Source organism: Rissa tridactyla, chromosome 4 (genome assembly GCF_028500815.1).
Source record: "Rissa tridactyla isolate bRisTri1 chromosome 4, bRisTri1.patW.cur.20221130, whole genome shotgun sequence".
Taxonomy (NCBI): domain Eukaryota; kingdom Metazoa; phylum Chordata; class Aves; order Charadriiformes; family Laridae; genus Rissa; species Rissa tridactyla.
Window position 1 is genome coordinate 1,629,702 of NC_071469.1, and position 20,210 is coordinate 1,649,911.

At 66.7% G+C, this 20,210-nt stretch overlaps 6 protein-coding genes across 9 annotated transcripts; 1 reads left to right on the forward strand and 5 right to left on the reverse strand.

The window, feature by feature from the left end:
* Positions 1–167: 167 nt before the first annotated feature.
* On the reverse strand, positions 168–1,191 carry CDK2AP2 (cyclin dependent kinase 2 associated protein 2). Of its 3 annotated transcripts, none has more exons than XM_054201592.1 (4): positions 1,172–1,191; positions 742–842; positions 508–640; positions 168–397 (listed from the first exon to the last, which is right to left on the reverse strand). In XM_054201592.1, exons 2-4 carry the CDS (start codon positions 754–756, stop codon positions 330–332), a joined length of 216 nt encoding a protein of 71 aa, XP_054057567.1. In that variant the 5' UTR covers positions 757–842; positions 1,172–1,191; the 3' UTR covers positions 168–329. The 3 variants fall into 3 exon arrangements, with proteins under 3 accessions (XP_054057567.1, XP_054057566.1, XP_054057565.1); XM_054201591.1 differs by lacking the exon at positions 1,172–1,191 and adding an exon at positions 936–1,145; XM_054201590.1 differs by lacking the exons at positions 508–640; positions 1,172–1,191 and adding an exon at positions 936–1,165.
* Positions 1,192–2,719: 1,528 nt separating this feature from the next.
* On the reverse strand, positions 2,720–5,618 carry LOC128909627 (calcium-binding protein 2-like). 2 transcript variants are annotated; one of them, XM_054201559.1, is made up of 8 exons: positions 5,198–5,618; positions 4,886–4,972; positions 4,648–4,803; positions 4,502–4,532; positions 4,271–4,405; positions 4,079–4,188; positions 3,851–3,998; positions 3,596–3,765 (listed from the first exon to the last, which is right to left on the reverse strand). In XM_054201559.1, the coding sequence occupies exons 1-8, from the start codon at positions 5,441–5,443 to the stop codon at positions 3,740–3,742; spliced, it is 939 nt and encodes a 312-aa protein (XP_054057534.1). In that variant the 5' UTR covers positions 5,444–5,618; the 3' UTR covers positions 3,596–3,739. The 2 variants fall into 2 exon arrangements, with proteins under 2 accessions (XP_054057533.1, XP_054057534.1); XM_054201558.1 differs by having other exon boundaries at positions 2,720–3,998.
* Positions 5,619–5,914: 296 nt separating this feature from the next.
* On the forward strand, positions 5,915–8,274 carry NDUFV1 (NADH:ubiquinone oxidoreductase core subunit V1). Its single transcript, XM_054201556.1, has 10 exons — positions 5,915–6,074; positions 6,169–6,251; positions 6,337–6,507; positions 6,588–6,771; positions 6,856–7,045; positions 7,171–7,383; positions 7,464–7,630; positions 7,714–7,795; positions 7,887–8,032; positions 8,122–8,274. The coding sequence occupies exons 1-10, from the start codon at positions 6,021–6,023 to the stop codon at positions 8,203–8,205; spliced, it is 1,374 nt and encodes a 457-aa protein (XP_054057531.1). The 5' UTR covers positions 5,915–6,020; the 3' UTR covers positions 8,206–8,274.
* Positions 8,275–8,430: 156 nt separating this feature from the next.
* NUDT8 (nudix hydrolase 8) lies at positions 8,431–10,288 on the reverse strand. The gene is made up of 4 exons (XM_054197718.1): positions 10,068–10,288; positions 9,853–9,985; positions 9,254–9,331; positions 8,431–9,145 (listed from the first exon to the last, which is right to left on the reverse strand). Exons 1-4 carry the CDS (start codon positions 10,286–10,288, stop codon positions 8,894–8,896), a joined length of 684 nt encoding a protein of 227 aa, XP_054053693.1. The 3' UTR covers positions 8,431–8,893.
* Positions 10,289–11,929: 1,641 nt separating this feature from the next.
* Positions 11,930–15,643, reverse strand: MTCH2 (mitochondrial carrier 2). Its single transcript, XM_054201557.1, has 13 exons — positions 15,472–15,643; positions 15,295–15,379; positions 15,057–15,163; positions 14,910–14,936; positions 14,510–14,563; positions 14,344–14,401; positions 14,159–14,210; positions 14,004–14,063; positions 13,368–13,461; positions 13,143–13,190; positions 12,613–12,680; positions 12,262–12,337; positions 11,930–12,118 (listed from the first exon to the last, which is right to left on the reverse strand). The coding sequence occupies exons 1-13, from the start codon at positions 15,556–15,558 to the stop codon at positions 12,032–12,034; spliced, it is 903 nt and encodes a 300-aa protein (XP_054057532.1). The 5' UTR covers positions 15,559–15,643; the 3' UTR covers positions 11,930–12,031.
* AGBL2 (AGBL carboxypeptidase 2) lies at positions 15,634–20,129 on the reverse strand. Its single transcript, XM_054201604.1, is given in 14 exon segments — positions 15,634–16,682; positions 16,809–16,904; positions 17,014–17,080; positions 17,155–17,258; positions 17,335–17,480; positions 17,483–17,518; positions 17,521–17,659; positions 17,786–17,948; positions 18,028–18,792; positions 18,872–19,022; positions 19,108–19,215; positions 19,309–19,485; positions 19,640–19,768; positions 19,840–20,129. Coding segments are annotated over 14 exon segments (2,589 nt in total). The 5' UTR covers positions 19,970–20,129; the 3' UTR covers positions 15,634–16,304.
* Between the last annotated feature and the right edge of the window lie 81 nt (positions 20,130–20,210).

Here is a 20,210-nt window from a genome sequence, read left to right on the forward strand (position 1 = left end):
CTCCCCCCCCCCCCCGCCAAACCCTTCCCCAGTGCCCCCGGTACCAGCCACAGGCCCCGGCGCACCGACTCCCCCCACCCCCCAGCAGCACTTCCCCCGTGTCCCCCCCCCCCGCACCCCCGGCACCACCGGCACCCACCGCCCGAGGCAGAGTCCCAGCCACGTCCTTTATTTATAAAAACACGCATTTATAAAGAGAGCAGAGAGCACGGAGAGGGGAAGGGGGGGCGGGGGCAGCACGGCGGCCCCCCCCCCCCCCCCCCCCCGCTGACACCGGGGGGTCCCGGAGCAGGGTGTTGGGGGGTGGGGGTCCCGGTTGACAGCTGCCGTTACGTGCGGGCGTTGCGCTCTGTCTCTGCCAGGCACTCCCTGACCAGCGCCCGGGCGTGGATGATGCCTGCGGGGAGAAGCAGAGGGGACACCCCACATCAGCCTGTGCTCCCCACACCGGTGTCCCGGTTCCCCGCTCCCTCCCCCCCGCTTCCCCTCCTCCCCCGCCGCCCCTACCCCGCTTCAGCCGTTCCATGGCGCTCTTGCTGCCGGCGTAGGTGGGCCGGATCTCCTTCCCCATCTCCTCGATGACCGAGAGCAGGTCGGTGTAGGTGCTCTGCGAGCCCGGTGCCCCGGGGGGCTTCATCGCCTGCGGGGAGGGGGACGCGGGGACGGACACACCGGAGGGGGTGAGGGCCGCCCCCCGCGCCGCTGCCCCCTCCGGCCCCGCCGCCTCCCCTCCAGCCTCACCTGCACGTAGCCCATGGACGGCGGCCCGAAGTCATTGAAGAGGGGCCGGAACGGGGCGGCGGCACCGGGGACGGAGCCGGAGGGCGACGGGACACTCGTGGCTGCGGGAAACGGAGGGTGACCGGCTGCTCCCCCCCGCCCCGCCATCCCTTCCCCAGTACTCTCACCCCCTTCCTCCCTTCCCCCGTGGTTACCGGGAGGTGCGGGCCCCGGTGGGGCCGGGCTGGCGCTGGCGGCTCCGGGGGTAGCGGGGGCGGGAGCGATGGGCTTGTAGGACATCCCCGACGGCCGCCCGCCGCTGCCGGGTGCCTTGGAGGGCGGCGGGGGCCGGTGGGCGACACCACCTCCTCCCCCCACCCCCCGCCGGTTGTCCCCGCCGCTCCTCGACCCCACCCGGACCCGCGGAGAGCGACGGCTCCGACGCCGGTACCGGTTCAGCTGCGCAGGCCCCACCGCGGCCTGCCCTGACCCGGCCTCCCCCCGCCGCCGCTCGCCGCGATGACGTCCGAGCGTGCCGACGTCACCGCGCCGCCACGCCCCTCCCGTCGCCGTGGAGACGCACGGCGTCGGCCCCGCCCCTTCCCCCCCTCCCTCAGGGAATGGCGGGGGGAAACCGGGAGGGGGGTTCCGCCGCTGCCCCCTACACACACACCCGGTACCGGGCCCGGCGGCCTCCCGCCGCCCCCCTGCGGAGGTGAGGGGGCAGCGGGGGTGGCCGGGTCCCCGCGGGGCCTGTTGGGGGTCCCCGGGAAAAAAAGGCCTTAAAACGTTAAAATGTCCAGCGGTGAGCGACGGGCTCCGGTCTGGTGGCGCGGTCGAGGAAGGGAAAAAAAAAAAAAAAAAGGTTATTTAAAACAAATAACGTGAGAGCCTCTGTTGGTCACCTCCTCGGCGGGTTAAATATGAGGGGTGAGAGCATCGGTGCCCCGTGAAAAAGGAAAAAAAAAGTAAAAAAGGCCAAAAAAAGAAAAAAAAAAGAAAAAATAGGCAAAATATGAAACAAAGGCAAAAAAAGGCAGAAAAAAGGCAGAAAAAGAAAAAAGGCAACAAAAAGGCAAAAGAAAAAAGGCAACAAAAAGGCAAAACAAAAAAGGAAAAAAGGTAAAAAAAAGAGAAAAAAGGAAAAAAAAAAGAAAACAGGCCAAAGGAAAAAAGGCAAAAGAAAAAAGGCAAAAAAAAAAGGGCAAAAAAAAGAAAAAAAAAATGGCCAAAAAAAAGGCAAAAAAAAAAAAAAAGCACAAGCTTCAGTGTATACTAAAGGTTTAAGCTGGGAATTGCACACTACCTGTTCCAGAAAGCAGAACAAAAAAGGAACTCGTATTTTAGGCATCCTTCTGTAGTGATTAGCCAACTAAAAAATTACTCTTCGCTATTAACTTTGAGTTACGAAACTCTGAGGAATCGAGGTTAACGCAGCCGGGTGGGAGGGACTTGCGTGAGGATCAGTAAGATCGAGATGGTCTGGTTTGGGTTTAGTTTGGGGTTGGTTTTTTTTTTAAATGTATTTAATACTTAAGATTTTCCCTTTGGAGTCTCCAGGGGTTAAGTCGCTGGTCACAAACGTATTTCTACTTGTTTATAAGCAAACCGAAAAGAAATTTCAAACTATTTGTCCTTTATAAACAGGTGAGAGGCCTGACTGCAGGCTGGGAGAGCGGGGCAGATTGTTGTACCTCTTTAACACAAGATAAATGTATTTTTTTTTAGGAAGACTTCGATTTCCTTTGAAATACCTACCCATCGAACGGTAATTTCCCAAATTTAAAACTAACATTTACCATTGTCAAAATTATCACTAATCAGCGAACAGAGACGTGGCGGAGGGAAGGGCGGCGAGCGCATTCTCTTTAAGCTCAACATAAGGACAAATAAAAATTCGTAGGGAGAGTTTTTCATTTCTAAAGGGCAAAGAAAGATGGAAAAAGCGATTTTCAAACGGCTTTGCTGAACTGCTCCGCGCCGGTACCTGCTTCTTCATCGGTGATTTAAAATACTCAGCGGGTAGACAATAAAAGTAATCAAAGATTGCCTTGAACAAAGCTCGGATCCATTAATAGAGAACTCCCAAACTTTATTCCCCATAGAAAATACCCACTGACTCAAAAACCAGCATCCTACGACTTGCACCGAATTCCTTGTTTTATCCGTAGGCAAAATTCACCTGTGAGGGGCACAAAGCCTGTCTAGCGCGGAATCAGCCCGGATTTTCAAACGTTTCCCAAATTAATGACTTTTGCCTAGCTGGTTTTTTTTCACTTCAAGCGGGAGACAAAGCGGATTCTATTGAAACCAAAGGACAAACCACAGTCCGTCGAGAGAGTTTTTCATTTCCAAAGGGCAAAGATTGAAAAAAAACTGTAATAAATTTGTTCAGATGCCCCATAAACTGGGAAGCAGACGATTTCCTTCACTCGGAGGATGCAAAAATTACCGGGCGGAGAACGGTAACGCTTTATTCCCAGTTTCTTTCCCCGGAGGGTGTCCCGACCGGAGCCCTGAGGAGTATTCCCTGTGCCAGGGGCCGTCTGGAGCCGCGCCGGGCAGGACAGAGCAGGGTCTGGGGTAGGTCTGAGCTCACACCGTGGTGACGGGGGACACCGGAGGGGCTCGGTGTTGGATATGGGGGGTCGAAATGGAGGTGGGAGGGACGGGCCGGCAGGGCTGGAGGGCAGGGGAGCGGTGTGTTGGGAATTTTGGGGTGGGAAGGGAGATGCTGCAGGGTGGAGAGAAGGAGATAGCGGAGATCAGGGTGATCTCAGCCGATGTCTGTGCCGAAAAGGGGCCCGGCATCAGCCCCCGGCACCCCCACGCTGGGGTTGGACCTCGGCAGCCGATGGTCTGAGAGCCTCTGAGGGCCTCGTCCCAGGCTCAGGCGCCGGCGTTGTGCCGGTATGGCCACAACCGCGGCCACCGGGAGCCGGGCGTCTCCTCCACGGCCCCCTCTCCTCTCGGTAAGGCACGGCGGGGGGCTCGGGTCCCGTCTTGGCACGTGCCGCCCTCAGCGCGACATCATCCGCACGAACTCTGCCACAGGGAGAATACGGAAGGAACATCCCGAATATTCCCAGGGGAACGTTCCTGGTTCCCCCCTTCCCTGTAGGTCCCCTACCTTCGAAGTCCACCAGGCCGTCCCCGTTGAGATCCACGTCCTTGAGGATCTCGTCCACCTCCCGGTAGTTGAGCTGCTGCCCCAGCAGCTTGCGCATGGCCTCCCGCAGCTCCGCCATGCTGATTTGCCCGTCCCCGTTGGTGTCGAACTGCGCGACGGCAAGCCCCCTTTGGCAACGGCCGCCCCTCGGCCACAGCTGTCCCCCCCTGCAAGCCCCCGTCCCCTCACCTCGCGGAAGGCGTCGCGCAGCTCCTTGATCCCAATCATGTCCGCTGTCTCTGCCAACATCTTGGGGCCCATCAGCTCCACGAAATCGTCAAAATCCACCTTCCCCCCGGCTGTGGCAGAAGTGGGGTGTCACTGGGGGTGGGGACGGGGATGGCTGGGGTCGTGTTCCCTCCCTGGTACCCCGCCACGTACTGATCTGCTGAGACAGCTCGATGAGCTCCATCTCGGTGGGCATATAGCCCATGGTCCTCATGCACTCGCCCAGGTCCTTGTAGCTGATGTAGCCGTCGCGGTCCTTGTCGAACTCCCGGAAGGCCTGCTTCAGCTCTGGGGACAGCGGGGTGACACCCCCGCACGCCCCCGCAGCCCCCAACTGGGGCAACGACCACCCCCCCACCCCCCAGCCCTGCCTCCACACCTCACCTTCGATCTCTTCGGGCCGCAGCTCTCGGTCCTGGGAAAGAGAAAGCGGGAAGAGCCGAAGGAGGGTGCGTCTTTCTCCCATGGTTCCCCCCCCTCCCCCCATAAATCCCGCGGCGCCGCGGTGCCCCGGCGCGCCGGGCACGTACCAGCTGGGTGATGGCGATGCTCTGCCGCAGGAAGATGCAGGCTGGCCCCACCAGCCCCTGCAGCACCGAGTAGCTCTGCAACGGGGGGGTCTGCACCACCTCCCCCGCCTCCTCGGGGTCCCCGGGGACCGGGGGGCTGGTGTGCGGCTTCCCATCCTGCAGGCAGAGCCGGGTGTCAGTGGCCGGGGCGGGGGGGTGTCTCCTCCTGCCACCCCCCCCAGGTGAAGGCCAGCCTTACCTTGGGGAGCCTCCGCTCAGGGGTCTTGGTGCAGTTGCCCATGGCTGGGCATGCCTGGTCCCGGGGGGGCTGCGATGGCGGCCGTGGCTGCACAGGGATTTGAGGTTTTTATGGAATATCTGGGGATATGCAGGGCAGGCGCGGGGGGGGAGTGGCGGGGGGGGGGACACACACGACACGCCGCGCCCGCGCATTAATCCTCCGGATTATTCCCTGCTAGGCTGCCTTGCTCCAGATGTGGGGAGCCACCCAGCTGTTCCCCCGTCCCCCCAGCCTCCCCGCTGCCCACCAGCCCTGCCATAGCCCAGTTACCTGCCCGAAAGCAGGGGGCAGCTGGGGGCCCGGCTCCTCAGTGGCCCAGCGATGCTCCAGGGGTGACGCGCCACCATGGCTGGGCCAGCTCACCGGGGTGCCCAGCTGCCCCCTGAGCTGCACGGCTGGGCAGCGGCGGCGGGCACCCCGCTTACCGGGGCCATGGGAGCAGGAGCCCCCCCGGTAGCTGGGGGGCGTGGGGCTGCCGGCACCCCGCCGCTGCGGCCCGCGGAAGAGGAAGAACATGCCGCTTGCCACCCTGTCCTGCCGCTGGCCACCGGCTCCCGTTCCCTCTCCCCACCCCCGGGACCAGGAAACCAGATCCCCCGGAGTCGCTCCCTCGCTGGGACGAGGCCACCGGCTGGGGGAGAACGTAGCCCCAACTAGGGGAGAGCTGGACCGGCCGAGAGGCCCGTGGCGGAGCGGCACAATGCGGCTCCCCCGGGGCGCTGGGGGGGGTCGGAGCGGGGCGCCCCGGGGGGCGGCAGCGGGGGGGGGGGGGTGTGTGGGACCCGGGGGCTCCGGTTACAGCCGCCGAAACCCGACCCGCGCCCGGGAACGGGGCACGTGGCGGCGCGGGCGCGGTGCCAGCTTGGCCACGCCCCTCGCCCAGAGGCCACGCCCCCTTGTCCCGTGGTCACGCCTCCGTGGCATGAGGCCACGCCCCTTGCCCTGAGGCCACGCCTCCCCGCTGGCGGCCGTCACACCGCTGCGCCGCGACGCCGGCGCTCGCTGCTGACGTCACCGTCGGCGCGACGCTGCGGGGGCGCCTGAAGGTGACGGTGGTCCCGGTGCCGGTCCCGGTGCCGGTGCCCGCCCCGCCATGGCCGCCCGGCAGCTGCTGGCGCTCCGGCATCTGCCTGCCGCCGCCTACTCTGTGAGCGGGGACGGGGACGAGCGACGGGGCGATCCGGGCCAGGTCCCGCCGTTCGCGGTATTACCGGTGCTGAGACCCTGTGTTTCCCCCGCAGACGGCGCCCAAGAAGACGCAGTTCGGGTCGCTGCGGGATGAGGACCGGATCTTCACCAACCTCTACGGGCGGCACGACTGGAGGTGAGTACCGGCGACGGGGGTGGGGGGGAGTTGTCCCGGTGTGGCCTGTCCCGTCCCGGTGTCACCGGCCGTGCCCTGCCCACAGGCTGCAGGGCGCCCTGCGCCGCGGCGACTGGTACAAGACGAAGGAGATCCTGCTCAAGGGAGTGGACTGGATCCTGGGCGAGATCAAGGCCTCGGGGCTGCGGGGCCGCGGCGGCGCCGGTTTCCCCACCGGCCTCAAGTGGAGCTTCATGAACAAACCCCCGGACGGCAGGTGAGACCGTTACCGGCACCGGTACCGGCACCGCCGGCTACCCGAGCCAAGCCCTGATGGCTCCCGCCTTTCACCCCCAGACCCAAATACCTGGTGGTGAACGCGGACGAGGGAGAACCGGGGACCTGTAAGGACCGGGAGATCATGCGCCACGACCCCCACAAGCTGGTGGAGGGCTGCCTGGTGGCGGGACGCGCCATGGGCGCCCGCGCCGCCTACATCTACATCCGCGGCGAGTTCTACAACGAAGCCTCCAACCTGCAAGTAAATGGCGGGGAGGGGGCGGGTGGGGTCGGGGGGCTCCCCCTGGGGAGCCCCCCGACCCCACCCGCCCCCTCCCCGCCGTAGGTAGCCATCCGGGAGGCTTACGAAGCCGGGCTGCTGGGCAAGGACGCCTGCGGCTCGGGCTACGCCTTTGACGTCTTCGTGGTGAGGGGCGCCGGAGCCTACATCTGCGGGGAGGAGACAGCGCTGATCGAGTCCATCGAGGGCAAGCAGGGCAAACCGCGCCTGAAGCCCCCCTTTCCCGCTGACGTGGGTACGTCCCCCCCGCTCCCCGCTTCGCGCGGCTCCGGTTTCCCTCATTTCCACTCGAGAGCGGGACAAAACGGTGGCAACCAAACCAGTCATCCCGCGGACGTTGAGAGCTCCCGCTTCTTCCAGGTGTCTTCGGCTGCCCCACCACGGTGGCCAACGTGGAGACAGTGGCGGTGGCCCCCACCATCTGCCGGCGAGGCGGCGCCTGGTTCGCCGGCTTCGGCCGGGAGCGCAACTCGGGGACGAAACTCTTCAACATCTCGGGGCATGTCAACAACCCCTGCACCGTGGAGGAGGAGATGTCGGTGCCGCTGAAGGAGCTCATCGAGAAGCACGCCGGTAAGCGTCCCGCCGAGCTGCGCCCCGCCGGGACGGCGCTGGGCCCGGCTCAGCCCGTCTTGTCCCCCCGTCTCTGGCAGGGGGTGTCCGCGGGGGCTGGGACAACCTGCTGGCCGTCATCCCGGGGGGCTCCTCCACGCCGCTGCTCCCCAAATCGGTGTGCGAGACCGTGCTGATGGACTTCGATTCCCTGGTGCAGGCACAGAGCGGGCTTGGCACGGCTGCCGTCATCGTCATGGACAAATCGGTAAGGGAGGAGCCCCCCCCTTGCCCCCGCCTTGCCCCTACTCTGTGCCGCAGCAGGGCCCTCACCCTCCTCTCCCTCCCCAGACCGACGTCATTAAAGCCATCGCTCGCCTCATCGAGTTTTACAAGCACGAGAGCTGCGGGCAGTGCACGCCGTGCCGGGAAGGTGAGCAGGGGGGGCCGGGGAGGGGTTGTGGGGCGAGGCGGGGGGGGGGGGGCTGCGCCACGACCCCCTCACGCCCTTCCCCTCCCCGCAGGCGTCGACTGGATGAACAAGGTGATGGCGCGGTTCGTGCAGGGCAACGCGCAGGTGGCCGAGATCGACGCGCTGTGGGAGATCAGCAAACAGATCGAGGGCCACACCATCTGCGCCCTGGGCGATGGCGCCGCCTGGCCCGTGCAGGTGGGGGGCATTTGGGGGCCGGGAATGGCGCCTGGAGGGGAGGGGCAACAGTCTTCCCCCCACCCCCTTAACCCATCCTGGTTCTGCAGGGTCTCATCCGCCACTTCCGACCGGAGCTGGAGGAGAGGATGCGGCACTATGGGGAGGCCAAAGCCCGAGCGGCGTCGGCATAAGGAGCCAGCGGTGGAGCGAGGGCAGCCATTTCCTTCCTGGGGGGGCGCTTCTCGGGGGGGGCGAGGGTCTGCGCGCTAGTGAGGGGGTCCTCAATAAAGGCTGCTGTGCTCATGGGTGCCTCTCTGTGCTGGAGCGGGGCAGGAGTGTGGGCTGTGGGTGTCAAATGGACTCGGGGAGGGGGGGGGGGGGGCGCTCTGGGCCCTGCCCCCCAGGAGCACAGGCCCCCCAGGGCTTGGGGGGGATCCCCAGGGATTTGGGCATCAGGCAGCCGGGGGTCTGGGTGCCCCCAGAGGAGAGATCCTGGTTTTCCGTGAGCCTCCAGCTCCCCTCTCTGGGGCTGGGTGATCGTTGGGCAGCACCCAGCAGCCGGGGCATTACACGGCCGCGCGTCCCTCCCTGGGGACAGTGGTGACACCGGGGGGGGCAGCTGTCATGTCCCCCCAACCCTGAGGACCAGCCACACAGTGTGACTTGGCAGCCGTGGCACAAGTGGTTCAAAAACATGGCTTTTTTCTCTTTTTTTTACTAAAATCACAGTGTGTGACACCAGCCGTTGCAGCCCGGTGCCACCGATGGGGGGGACAGCGCGGTCTCCCTGCAGCAGCACTGATGTGGGGGGGGGGGGGGGGTGTGGGTCTGTACCCCCACCCCACCAAAACGCCTCCCTGGCACCCGGGGTTCGCCCCGTCACGCCGAGCCCGCCTTGGGCCGTGGCGGGGGGCTGCGGGCCGGCCCGTGGGTCTTCCTGCGGTAGCGTCCGGGGGCCAGCAGCTCCAGGGTGAGCTCGGTGACGATGGCCGTCAGCCCCCACACCTTGTGGGGGCCGTTGAGGAAGACGGGCAGGGTGTAGCCGTAGCCCCCGGCGGTGCGGAAATGGGTGTAGCCCTGGTTCTCCTCCCGCAGGAGGTGATCCAGGGGCAGCGTGAAGACCTCCTCCACCTGCGGCACGGCGGTGACAAGGGGGTGGCCGCGGCGTCACCGGGGATGGGGGTGCTCATCCCCAAGCAGGGGACACGGCTGATGCTGGGGGGGGGGGGTGTCACCCACCTCGTCAGGGTTGGGGGTCAGCGTCAGGTCTTCCAGGGGCCCCAGGTTGGCCACGACCGGAGCCACCATTTGTCCCTGCTGGAAGGTGTGTCAGCAAGGGACGGGGGTGACAACACCCCACCCCCCTCAAAGTGCCACCTGCTCGGCTTGTCCCCCCTGTGCCCGTCCCCAGACACCCTGCAGCCCACCCTGTCACCTGTCCTGTGTCACCCAACACCCCCCCCCCCCCGCCTGCAGCTGGTGCTTTGTGTTCCTGTCACCCTCAGACCCCTGTCACCCATGTCCCTGCCACGCTCCCCTTGTGTCTCTGTCACCCCATATCCTTGTCACTCTGTGTCCTCGCATTCTCAGTCACCCCATTTCCCTGTCACCCCGTGTCCTCACTTCCTTGTCACTCCATAGCCTTGTCACCCCCTGTCCTCACGTCCTTGGTCCCCCCCATATCCTTGTCACCCTTGTCCTCACCTCCTTGTCACCCCATGTCATTGTCCCCCTGTGTCCTCGGTGTCCCCAGCCACTCCGTGCCCCCAAACACCCTCCACCGACCCCATCCCGTGCCCCGGTGTCCTTGTGTGTGTGTCCCCCAGTGTCCCCGGTACCCGATCGGGCAGCAGCCGCAGCTGTCCCCAGACGCTCGGTGCTCCCAGCGCCAGCCCCAGCTCCTCCCGCGTCTCCCGCAGCGCCGTGGCCACCGCGTCGCCGTCCGCCGGGTCCCGCCTCCCCCCGGGGAAACTGTTGAAAAAGAGTCGAAGGGGGGGGGGGGGGAGGTGCCGTTCAGCGCCGGGCCGCCCCCGGTCCCCCCGCTCCCCGGTACCTGACGTCGCCGCTGTGGGGGCCGCCCAGGCGGCGGGAGCGGAGGGTGAAGAGCAGCGCGGGGCGGCCGCGCACCGAGCACAGCGGCACCAGCACCGCCGCCGCCGCCGCCCGTCCCCGTCCCCCCCCCGCCGCCGCCGCCGCCAGCCGCGCCCGGCACCGCCGCTCGCTCCCGCTGCTCAGGAACCCCCCGCCGCCGCCGTCCGCACCCGCCTCCGCCATGGCGCCGCCACGGGAGGGAGGGAGGGAGGGAGGGACCGACCCACCGGCCGCCCTCGGCACCGCCCCCCCGGGCCCGCCCCCCGGGCAACCGCGGCGCCACGGGAGTTCGCCAACGGCGGGGGAACGGCCCCAACGGGCCTGCGACCCCCCCCCGCCCCGCAGCGTGTGCGACCCCCCGCCTCCAGCTGCACAACCCTGTCACCGGGCGTGCCACCCCCCTGCAGGGTGTGCGACCCCCAAAACCGGGTGTGAGACGCCCCCCTCCGGCTGCACAACCCTGTCACCGGGCGTGAGACGCCCAAAACCGGGGGTGAGACCCCCCCCCCCTCCAGCTGCACAACCGTGTAACTGGGTGTGCGACGCCACTGTGGAGTGTGAGACCCCCTCCTCCAGCTGCACAACCCTGTCACCGGGTGTGCGACACCCCCCCAGCTGCACAACCATGTCACTGGGGGTGCGACTGCCCCCCACAGGGTGTGCAACCCCCAAGACCGGGTGTGAGACCCCCCCCCTCCAGCTGCACAACCCTGTCACCAGGGGTGTGACCCCCAAGACAGGGCGCGCGATGCCACTGCTGGCTGTTAGATGCCCTTGCTGGGGGTGCGACCCCCCCCCTCCAGCTGTACAAGCCTGTCACCAGGTATGCCACACCCCCCGGCCGGGTGTGTGACACACACACCCCCCCCCCCCCCAGCTGCACAACCATCACCAGGTGTGCAACCCCCTCCCACTGGGTGTGCAACCCCCGCTCCAGCTGCAGAAATCTGTCACGGGGTGTGTGACCCCCCCCCCCTCCAGCTTCACAACCCCTCACCAGGTGTGCAGCCCCCTCGATGGGGTGTAGAACCCTCTGAGGGGGTGTGCAACTTCCCCCTCCAGCTGCAAAACCCCCGCTGGCGGGGTGTAGAACACTCCCCCCCCCCCCGCCCCGTCACCCTCTTCTCCGCCACCAGCTCTCTGTGTCCCCCCCCTTACTGGGGAGCACCACCAGCAAGACGCACCCGATCCGATGGACGAAGGGGAAACTGAGGCAGGGGAGCAGAGGCCTTGGAGCAGCGCTCTCCTCCCGGGGTGCTGCCACCCCCCACCCTCGCTGCCCCTCAATTACCCCCAGCCGCTAACGAGCAGCCCCTGACACCACCCAGGCTGGGGGCAGCCCCCAGGGTGCTTGCAGCCATCGGTCCCCAAGAGCGTGTGACACGTGTACAGCCAGTCTGGAACAGGCGGTGATGTGTAAGGGGGTGAGGGTTCTGCGCGCTGTTATCTCGCGGGGGAATTTCTTCTGTCGAAACAGCCTTAATTGGGTCCAAGGCTGGGAAAAGGCTCCCGGGGAGGCACCGGGAGCGGGATTGCTGCCGGAGGGTTTACCGGGCAGCCTCAGCTTCCAGGCTAAAGACAAGACACAGGCGCCATTCCCCCTGGGGACAGGACAGAGAGGATGGCATCTCATGGGACCCATCCAGCACCCGGTCCTGCCGGGTCTGTTTGGGCGCCGGGCTGACAAAGGGGGATCAAGTGAGGAATAGGGAATAACAGGGACAGTGCCCCAGTGCTTGGATCAGGGAGGAAACGCCAGAGATCGGCCAGCCCCTCTCCCCAGGAAGCCCCCAGCCCCACGACAGACACTCTCACACCTCCACCTTCATCTCTCAGCATTAAATGATTTTAAAAAACTGTATAGAAATCACCACTCTCATAATTCTTTGTCTTCAGAGCCCGGCACCAGCTTCAACCACTCCAGCTTCAGCGAAACCTCCTCTCCTCCCACACATACCGCTTCCCTGCGGGCACCTTGCGGAAAAACAGGCTGTTCCCTCGGCTCATGTTGCCCTGGAAGGGGGAGACGGCCACCGTTGGGTGAGTTGGGGTTGCCCCGAGCCTCGGCACGGCCACCCCGGACCCCGCTGGGCTCCCACCCAGCTCTTTTCCGTGGCCAGGCAGCATCCTGGAGCTGCCCGGCTCCAGCAGCTTACCTCCCTGTGCAGCTGGCTCCAGCAGTCCAGCCAGGAGGAGTAGGTGGGTGCGTAGGGAAGGAGGCCCCCAGCCAGCCTGGGGGAGGAAGAGGAGACCCACAGCGAATTATTTCCACCCAGAACCAAGGCAGGATCCGTCCCCTTGTCACCTGAACCCCCAAAACAGCCCTTTCGAGGCCAGGCTTCCGCTATCAACGAAGGATCAACCCCACGGCGAGTTTGAAGCCTTTTTGCCAACCGGCGGCTTTGGGAGCTGATGCGGCGGAGAGGGAGGTGGACACCACCCACGCCAGCCCCCCCCAGGCGCAGAGGGGAAGGAGGAGGAGGAGGCGGCGGCAGGAGCAGACTCACCCGCAGTTATTAACGGCCATCAGGTTGGAGACCAGCACGAAGGGGTAGGTCAGCATGCTGGCAAAGAACTGCAAGGGAGAGCAGGGCTGGTCGGCAGCGGCACGTGGACCCCACAGGGATCCCCCCCGTTTCCCTCCGCGTGGGGAGAACGAGCCCCAGAAGATCCCCAGGGACGCCCTGGGAGGGAGCCCCCTCCCACAAGCTCCGTGCAGGGCCGGGCTACGTTGAGGCAAACTCAAATTTTTATGCCTGGCTCTGGCGAGAGTGAGAAATGCTGCTTTGACCATGAAGTCGCGGGGCAAACGCGGAGCCCCAGCGTTTGTGGGGCTGCGAGAGGCAGCTACGGATCCTTCCCCCGCAGGCTGATCCCTCCCTCAGGGATCCCGGCTTCGCTCCCCAGCCCAGCAGCCGCAGGATTCCAGGAACACACCGTTTCCCCGGGGAAAGAGGATTCAACTCTCTTCACTCTCCCCGCGGGGAGACAGCATCACGCACACAGCTGTACACACACGCGCGCGCGCTGTACTCACTCCAGTGACTGCCTGTGAGTAGCTCTTCATCTCGGTCATGGTTGAGACCTGCGGAAGGAGAAAAGGCATTTTCAACCCCCACGGAGCCGTGCTGCCACCCCAAAGTAGGGTCCTGTCCCCCTGAGCTGTCCCCTGAGCCTCCCCTGTCCCTCACCGCTGTCAGCGATGCCACCCTGCCGCCCCCAGCCCGCCCCAGACCCCCCGAGCAGGGCACGGAGCCCGTACCCCGTTCTCCAGCGCGTACGTGTTGATGAGGTAGGCCAGCATGTTGCAGAGCCAGAGCGAAAGGATGTCCCCGAGGAGACGGGGGATGAGGCCGCTGAAAGAGAAGAGGCAGCAGGAAGGTGAGCCTAGGGCAGACCCGGATCTGGCTGCACGGAGAGCCAGGGAAGAGCCAGGTAGGAAGGGGAGGGAGCAGCCGTTCCCCCAACAGCCGGGTGAAGGGGGAACACCCGGCCCTGGGATGCTCGGACAAGCATCCAAGAGGATGCAGGTGCAGAAGGGAGCTGCTGGAGGGACCCAAAACACCTCCCAGCCGCCTACAGTGGGAGGCCAGCGCTCTCGGGGAAGGTTTAATACACCTTTGCTCCCGTTTCATGTCCCCAGATGTCACCCACGCAACCCAGGGCCGGTGGGACTTGCTGGATCCCCACCAGGAAGCCCCCCCGGCGAGAGCAGAACAGGAACCGCGCACCCCAGCGACGGCTGAGGTCAGGGCAGAACGCTTCCCAAGAGAGACGGGAGGGCAGAGCTGCGGCATCACGGACGGAGCGAGGAACAACGCCCAAGCGAGGCCCACGGATTTTGGGCAAGACCCCCCGCCGCGCCTCCCCCTCCAAGGCCCTGGTGGACGACACTCACGCGAAGAAGCCCAGGATGCCCTCTTCTCGGTAAATCGTGGCGAAGGCGCTTAGTGTCCCGCTGGGCCGGCGAGGAAAAGGAGAGCACCGCCGTCAGAGGGGGCCCTATGGGCGGGCAGCCCCCCCACGGCAGCCCTGGCCCCCCCTACCCCGTACCTGTACTTGGTCTCCCGGCCGATGAACTGCACCATGCAGCGCAGGGTGATCACTGCGGGCAGAGATGGGGGGTCAGGGTGGGCAGAGGGACACCCCGGGGTCACACAGGAGTGACAGGAGCCTGTCACCGGGGTCACCAGGACCACGTGCAAGCTGCGGCGGGGGGGCGGGGGGGGGGGACCTACCGTGAAAGGGGTGGGTGATGAGTGTGGCGGCAGAGCGAGCGACCATCTCTCGGGAGGTCTGGGGAGAAACGGGGTGTCAGGGGAAGCGGGTGCCAGGGACGCGGCAGGCAGAGAGCCCGGCAGCACCGGCATCGTACCCGAGGGGACCCAGCCCCCTCCTCCTCACCTCCTTGAGGACCTGCTCCAGCGAGGACACGGGCTCCTTCTTGCTGGCTCCAGGCTGGAGAGGGAAACAGGTGTCAGGAACAGCCCCCCCGAAAGGCACCGCACCCTCCCCACCACCCCTTAAAGGATCTGTGTCCCCCCAGCGCGGGCTCGGCAGCACCCCGGCCCTGGCAGAGCCTTCTGTACCCCGCGATTCTCCCGGGGCAGGGGGGGGAATCTCTGATGCCGGGCTGCCTCTGCCTGCAGGTGTGGGGGTACAGGGGGAAGAGGGGGAGGGGAAGGCAGGAATACAGGGAGAGAGGGAGGGAGAGGGAGATGGGAAAGGGAAGGGATGAAGGAAGGGAGAAGGGAGGGAAGAATGGAGGATTCCCCAGGGGAAGCAGCCGCAACCTCACACCTACCTCAGCCTGCTCAGCCTCCTGGTACCGCTGGGGAGGGAAGGGCAGGGTTAGCATGGCCGCAGGAGGCCCTGCCAAAGGGGTGAGCCCCCCTTGCAGACCCTCCCCCGGGGCCGGCGGCGCCGTGTGCCCTCCCTTTTCCCCCGGTACCTGCAGCACTTTGCTGTGCACGACGGTGCCGATGGCGCTGGAGCAGAGGCGGGGGGTGAGGCCCTTGAAGAGTCCCGCTCTTCCGTCGACCTTCACGATGTGCTTGGCTGGGGACAGCGGGGACCCATCACGACACGGAGGGCGGGGCGGGGGGGGGGGTGGACGCCACCGGGACACCACCGGCCCCGCGGGGCGGGGGGCGCAGCGGAGGGAGGAAGAGGAAGGGGGGCAGGCTCACCGTAAGCGAAGAGGCCGGGCAGCTGGTAGACCTGGCGCCCGAAGATGTTCCTCCCCAGGGTGGGCGGCAGCGGCTCGTACCCCACCTGCGGCGGGGACAGGCAGCCTGCAGCCGGTACCGGGCCACGGTGTCGTTCCCCCGCCCCAGCTCCCCGTTACCGGGCCCCCTCCCCCTTACCTGCACCAGCACCTTCACGTACATGAGGGGCTGCGAGAGCACGGTCAGCCCCGAGCCCAGCAGCACCTGCGAGCCCGCGTCCGCCATGCTGCCGCCCGGCGTCACGGCCCAGAAGGACACCCCCGCCGCCGCTGCCGCCGCCGCCGCTTCCGCTTCCGCCCACTCCCCGGTACTTCCGGCGCGCCCGCCGAACGCTTCCGGTCGGGGGGGGGGGGGTGGTTCACCGCCCCGCTGGATCGCCATGGCAACGTGGGGGGGTGTCACCGTGGCGACGGGGGCTGAGGCCTCGCCGCGGCCTGCAGGCCTGAGGCGTCGCCATGGCAACGGGGCCTGCGGGGCCCCAGGCCTCGCCGCGGCCTGCACGCCTGAGGGGACGCCGTGGCGACGGGGCCTGAGGTGACACCGAGGTGACGCTATGGCGACGGGGCCTGAGGTGACGTTATGGCGACAGGGCCTGAGGGGACGCCACCTCGAGGAGGTCTGAGGTGACACCATGGAGATGGGGCCTGAGATGACATATGGCGAGGAGGCCTGAGGTGACAGTGAGGTGACACCATAGCAACAGGGCCCGAGGGGACACCGTGGTGAAGAGGCCTGAAGTGATACCGTGGCGATAGGGCCTGAGGCGACACCGAGGTGACACCATGGCGTCGGGGCCTGTAGAACCACCGGAGCCTGCAGGGCCAGAGGCAGTGTCACGGTGGCAGGGCCCAGGGCTGGGCGCCATCAGCCTCTGGGCAGGCTGGAGCGCTGGGGGCCAAGCGGGTGCCCCGAGGGGCATGGCGCGATGGAAAGAGGCGTCACCGGGCAGAGGCACGGCCATGGCAGCGCCTTTAATCCCGAGCGCAGGCGCAGCAGCGTGGGGCGGCGGACAGAGAGGCCCTGCCGGGGGCGGTGAGGGGGGGACGCACCCTGCGTCCACGGGCAGAAGCCGCCTGCCCGCCCCGCTGCCGGGACAGCCGTGTTTCAGCTCCCGGGACTGCATCCCGTGAGGAATCACTGGTGACACTGGAGTGGCGGGTGCTCAGCAGCATCCGATGGTGTGACACCGCACTTGTGACACCCTTCTGAGACCCCCCCATGGCGGCGTGGCAGCTGTCCCCCGCTCCAGCTGCGCTGGGAAAGGTCCCACTGGAGCTGGCTCTGGGCTTCTCTCCCACCACGCTGCCTCCCCTCCGGGTGCTGGGGGCCCTGGGGGTCCCCAGCCTGGCCTGGGGGTCACAGAAGAGGGGTTAGACCCACTTGGAGCCCCTGGCAGCAGGCTGGGACAGGCTGGGACAAGTGTCCCTACAGGGTTGTCCCCTCTGGGACCTGGTGGACTGTGCTCGTAGGCTCACCAGGATGTTGGCACGGCTCTGGTAGATGGTGTTTGTCTGGCACAGGGCATTCATCGCTCTCCGGCTCCGCCGCCGCTTCCTCCTCTGTTGCTCCAGCTGCACCGGATTGCAAAGCAATTCCAGGGTGTCTGCACCCCATGATGCCTCACACCTCCCCGGTGCTTCGTCCCTCCCACCCCAAAAGCAGCGGCACCCGGGGACTCACCGGCTGTGCCGGGCCATGGAGGTGAGCTGGGGGCCCGTCGGACACAGAGCTGTCGGAGCCGCTGGTGCTGTGAGGGGGAGACGAACGCCTGAGCCCCCACCAGCACCCGGGGCTCTGCAGGGTCCCCGGGCTGGGCCGTACCTGGATTCGAGCTCCGACGGGGAGACATCGCTCCAGCCGGAGCCCGGCTCCCGGCCCAGCCGCTGCTGCAGCAGCGTGTCCACCTCCGACAGGCACTGCTGGAACTGCAGGATGGAGCCAGTGTCACCGCGGCCCCCCTGTGACACCAGGACCAGCCTGGGTGCCGCAGTTTGAGCCCACCTTGGCAGGATGGGGGTCGCAGAAGTCGAGCAGGGTGTCGCAGAGGTGGTAGCCCAGTGACTTGAGATCCTCCACGGTGAAGTGCGAGTTCCTCCTGCCTGGAGGGGACAGGGGACAACGAAAGAAGCAGCGGCTTCCCAACATGGGGACAGCTGCCAGCCGACACACCGGACACCGTCACCTGCGGTGGCCCCTCACCCAGCGTGGAGCCGCCAAAGGCCACCTCCATGGTGTAGCTGTTGGAGACGCCAATGCGCCACATGACGACCCTGCCCGTCCCTGCTTTGCTCTTCTGCACCTTGAACTTGCAGCTGGGAAAGGAAAACTAGGGCCAGCCCTGGGGTCAGCACGGCGGGGGGATGTGTCCCCCTCCCCAGCCCCACAGGGACACCACATGGTGTCACCATGAAGCTCGGCGAGGACGCCATTCCCTGGCTCCGGAGCGTCCCACCTTATCGGGGGCATTTTTGCTCAGCATGAGGGGGAAGACGCGCTGGTGCAGCCGCAGCCCGGTGCTGGCCCTGCCGCCGTCGCAGCCGTACATGAAGACGTTATTCTTGCGGCTGTGCCCGTGGAAGTCGCAGTATAGCACCACCTCCCGCTCCGCCAGCACCCTGCACGCATCCGGATACGGCCACTGTCCCCGACATGGGAGCGCCGCCATCCCGCCGGCTCCCCGTGTCCCCACCTCACCTCTCGACCATGGCCCGCAGGTGCCACACGCCCGGGAAGGAGCCTTGGAGCGCCGTCCCGTACGCCCTGTTGGGATCATGGCCGGCCAGGGAGCAGCGGGAATTGCCCACCACCACCCCATCGGGGTTGAGCATGGGCACCACCTTGAAGACAAAGAGCCGGCGCAGGAGCTGGGCGTCGGGGTGGGTGCTGAGGAGGAAATCGAGGAAGCCCCGCATGGCCCAGGAGCTGCCGCTCTCCCCGGGGTGGGCGCGGGCGCTCAGCACCACCGCCCGCTTGGCCGCCGTGCCAGTGGGGCTGGTGATGGTCAGCAGGTAGATGGTGTTACCGGCCAGGCTGCGGCACAGCGCCCGCACCGCGCAGTACTGCGAGCACACGGGGTCGCCCGCCAGCGCCCGCAGGTAGCGCTGCAGGTCGGAGTAGGTGTAGGGGTAGGAGTGGGCGAAGAAGCAAGTGTCGCCGTCGTGGGGGAAGCGCACCGCCCAGGAGAGGCGGAAGGCGGCCGGCTCCTCCCCGCCACCCCGGTAGTAGCGGATGTCAGTCCCTACCCGGCGCCAGCCGATGCCGCGGCTCTGGGCATCCTGCTGGGAGTAGAGCAGCGGCCGCATGCCCTCGCCGTAGAGGCTCTTGGGCTTCGCCAGGTTGGCGATGGTGAAGCGGTAGAGGGGGTCTCGACGGGTGTTTTGAACGCGGAAGTAGAACCACTGGGTGTGCTTGGCGGTGTAGAGGTCCGGCCGCAGCGTCAGCACGTACTCGTAGGGGCCCCTGCACGGCAGGACGGGCCGTGCTTCAGCTCCTGGCCCTGCTGCCGTCCCCTCCTCACCTCCCCCGTCCCCTCTCTTACACCTTGACAGCTTTCTGGAGGTTGCCGCTCTCGAAGCGGGATTCAAAGAGCAGCGTGGTGTCCTGGGGACCCTCCAAGGGGACTGCCGGAGAGGAGAGGGGGCCCAGGGCCCCCCCGACCCGAGCGCGGGTGAAACGGGAGCCTGGGGGCACTGTGGGGGGAAGCAAGGAGGGATGGCGATGGGGGCTTGGGGAGACTGGGGGGGCACACGGGGGTGGCTGCCTGCTCCCCGCTACCTGAGCTGAGGTGGTAGACGACGGTGCCCTGCTCCTCGCTGAGGGGGGCCGGGGGCCACTCGTGGCTCGGGGGCTGGCAGAAGGGCTCTGGTTCAGGGGGGACCCACTCTGGAGGGGGGGACACACAGAGAGGGGCGCCGTGGGCATGGCAGGGGTCCGGCAGAGGGGTGAGGGGGGGGGATGGCTGCGGCGCTCCCTCACCGATGTGCTCGATCGTCTCCTTGATGACTTCGCACTCCACGGGCCAGCGGGGAGGGGGCGGGGGTCTCCGTGCCGAGGGAAGGGCAAAGAGATCCCGTGGCTCCCCCAGGGACCCGCGGTGCCACGCTGAGGGGACCGGTGTGCACCGGTGGGGGGACAGCTCCAGCACCCCAGGGGCTGCAAGGGGAGCAGGAGGGACTGGGGGGCTCCCGCCGAGAGGGGGGAGCCCAGACTGGGGCCACCCCCCAGAACCACCCATCACCCCCAGGGCAGGGAGAGGCCCCCGGGCAGCACCGAGCTCGGTGCTGGGGGGCGATGGGGTCTCACTCACAACTCGCCTCCTGCCCAGGACCTCGCAGGCAGCCAGGGTGGGTGCTGCCCGTGCTGGGGGCCTCGGGGGGGTGCTGCTGGGAGGGCCCCCCCGGGGACACGGGGCTCTTCTGCCTGCCCGTCTTCTGGCCTTGGGGAGAGCATTGCTGCAGCCCAAAGGGCAGGGGGGCGAGGGGACGCGTTCCTGCGGCCAGGGCTCACCTCGGAAGTAGCCGTAGAAGCGCAGGTGGCTGCGCATGAAGCTGTCGTAGGGCTCGGGGACCAGCGCTCCACTAAACCCCCCCGGTCCCCCCTCCCCAAGCCCGGCAGCAGGGCGCCCTGAAGGCCGCATGGCTGCCGGAGGTCCGGCACGACCCTTCTCCGCTCCCAGCAGTGCCAGGGAGCTGGGACGCGGTCGCTGAGCGACCAGCCAGCAGCAGGGAGGGACAGGGCGGTCCCAGAGCGGAGCTGGGAAAGGAGCCAGAGGGATTTCGTTATCCTGGCAGACACCCGGGGAGCCCGGCCACAAAGAGCCCCAACGGTGTTAGCCCAAGCCAGGGCCACCACACACATTGCCCCCGGCCTCCTGCCAT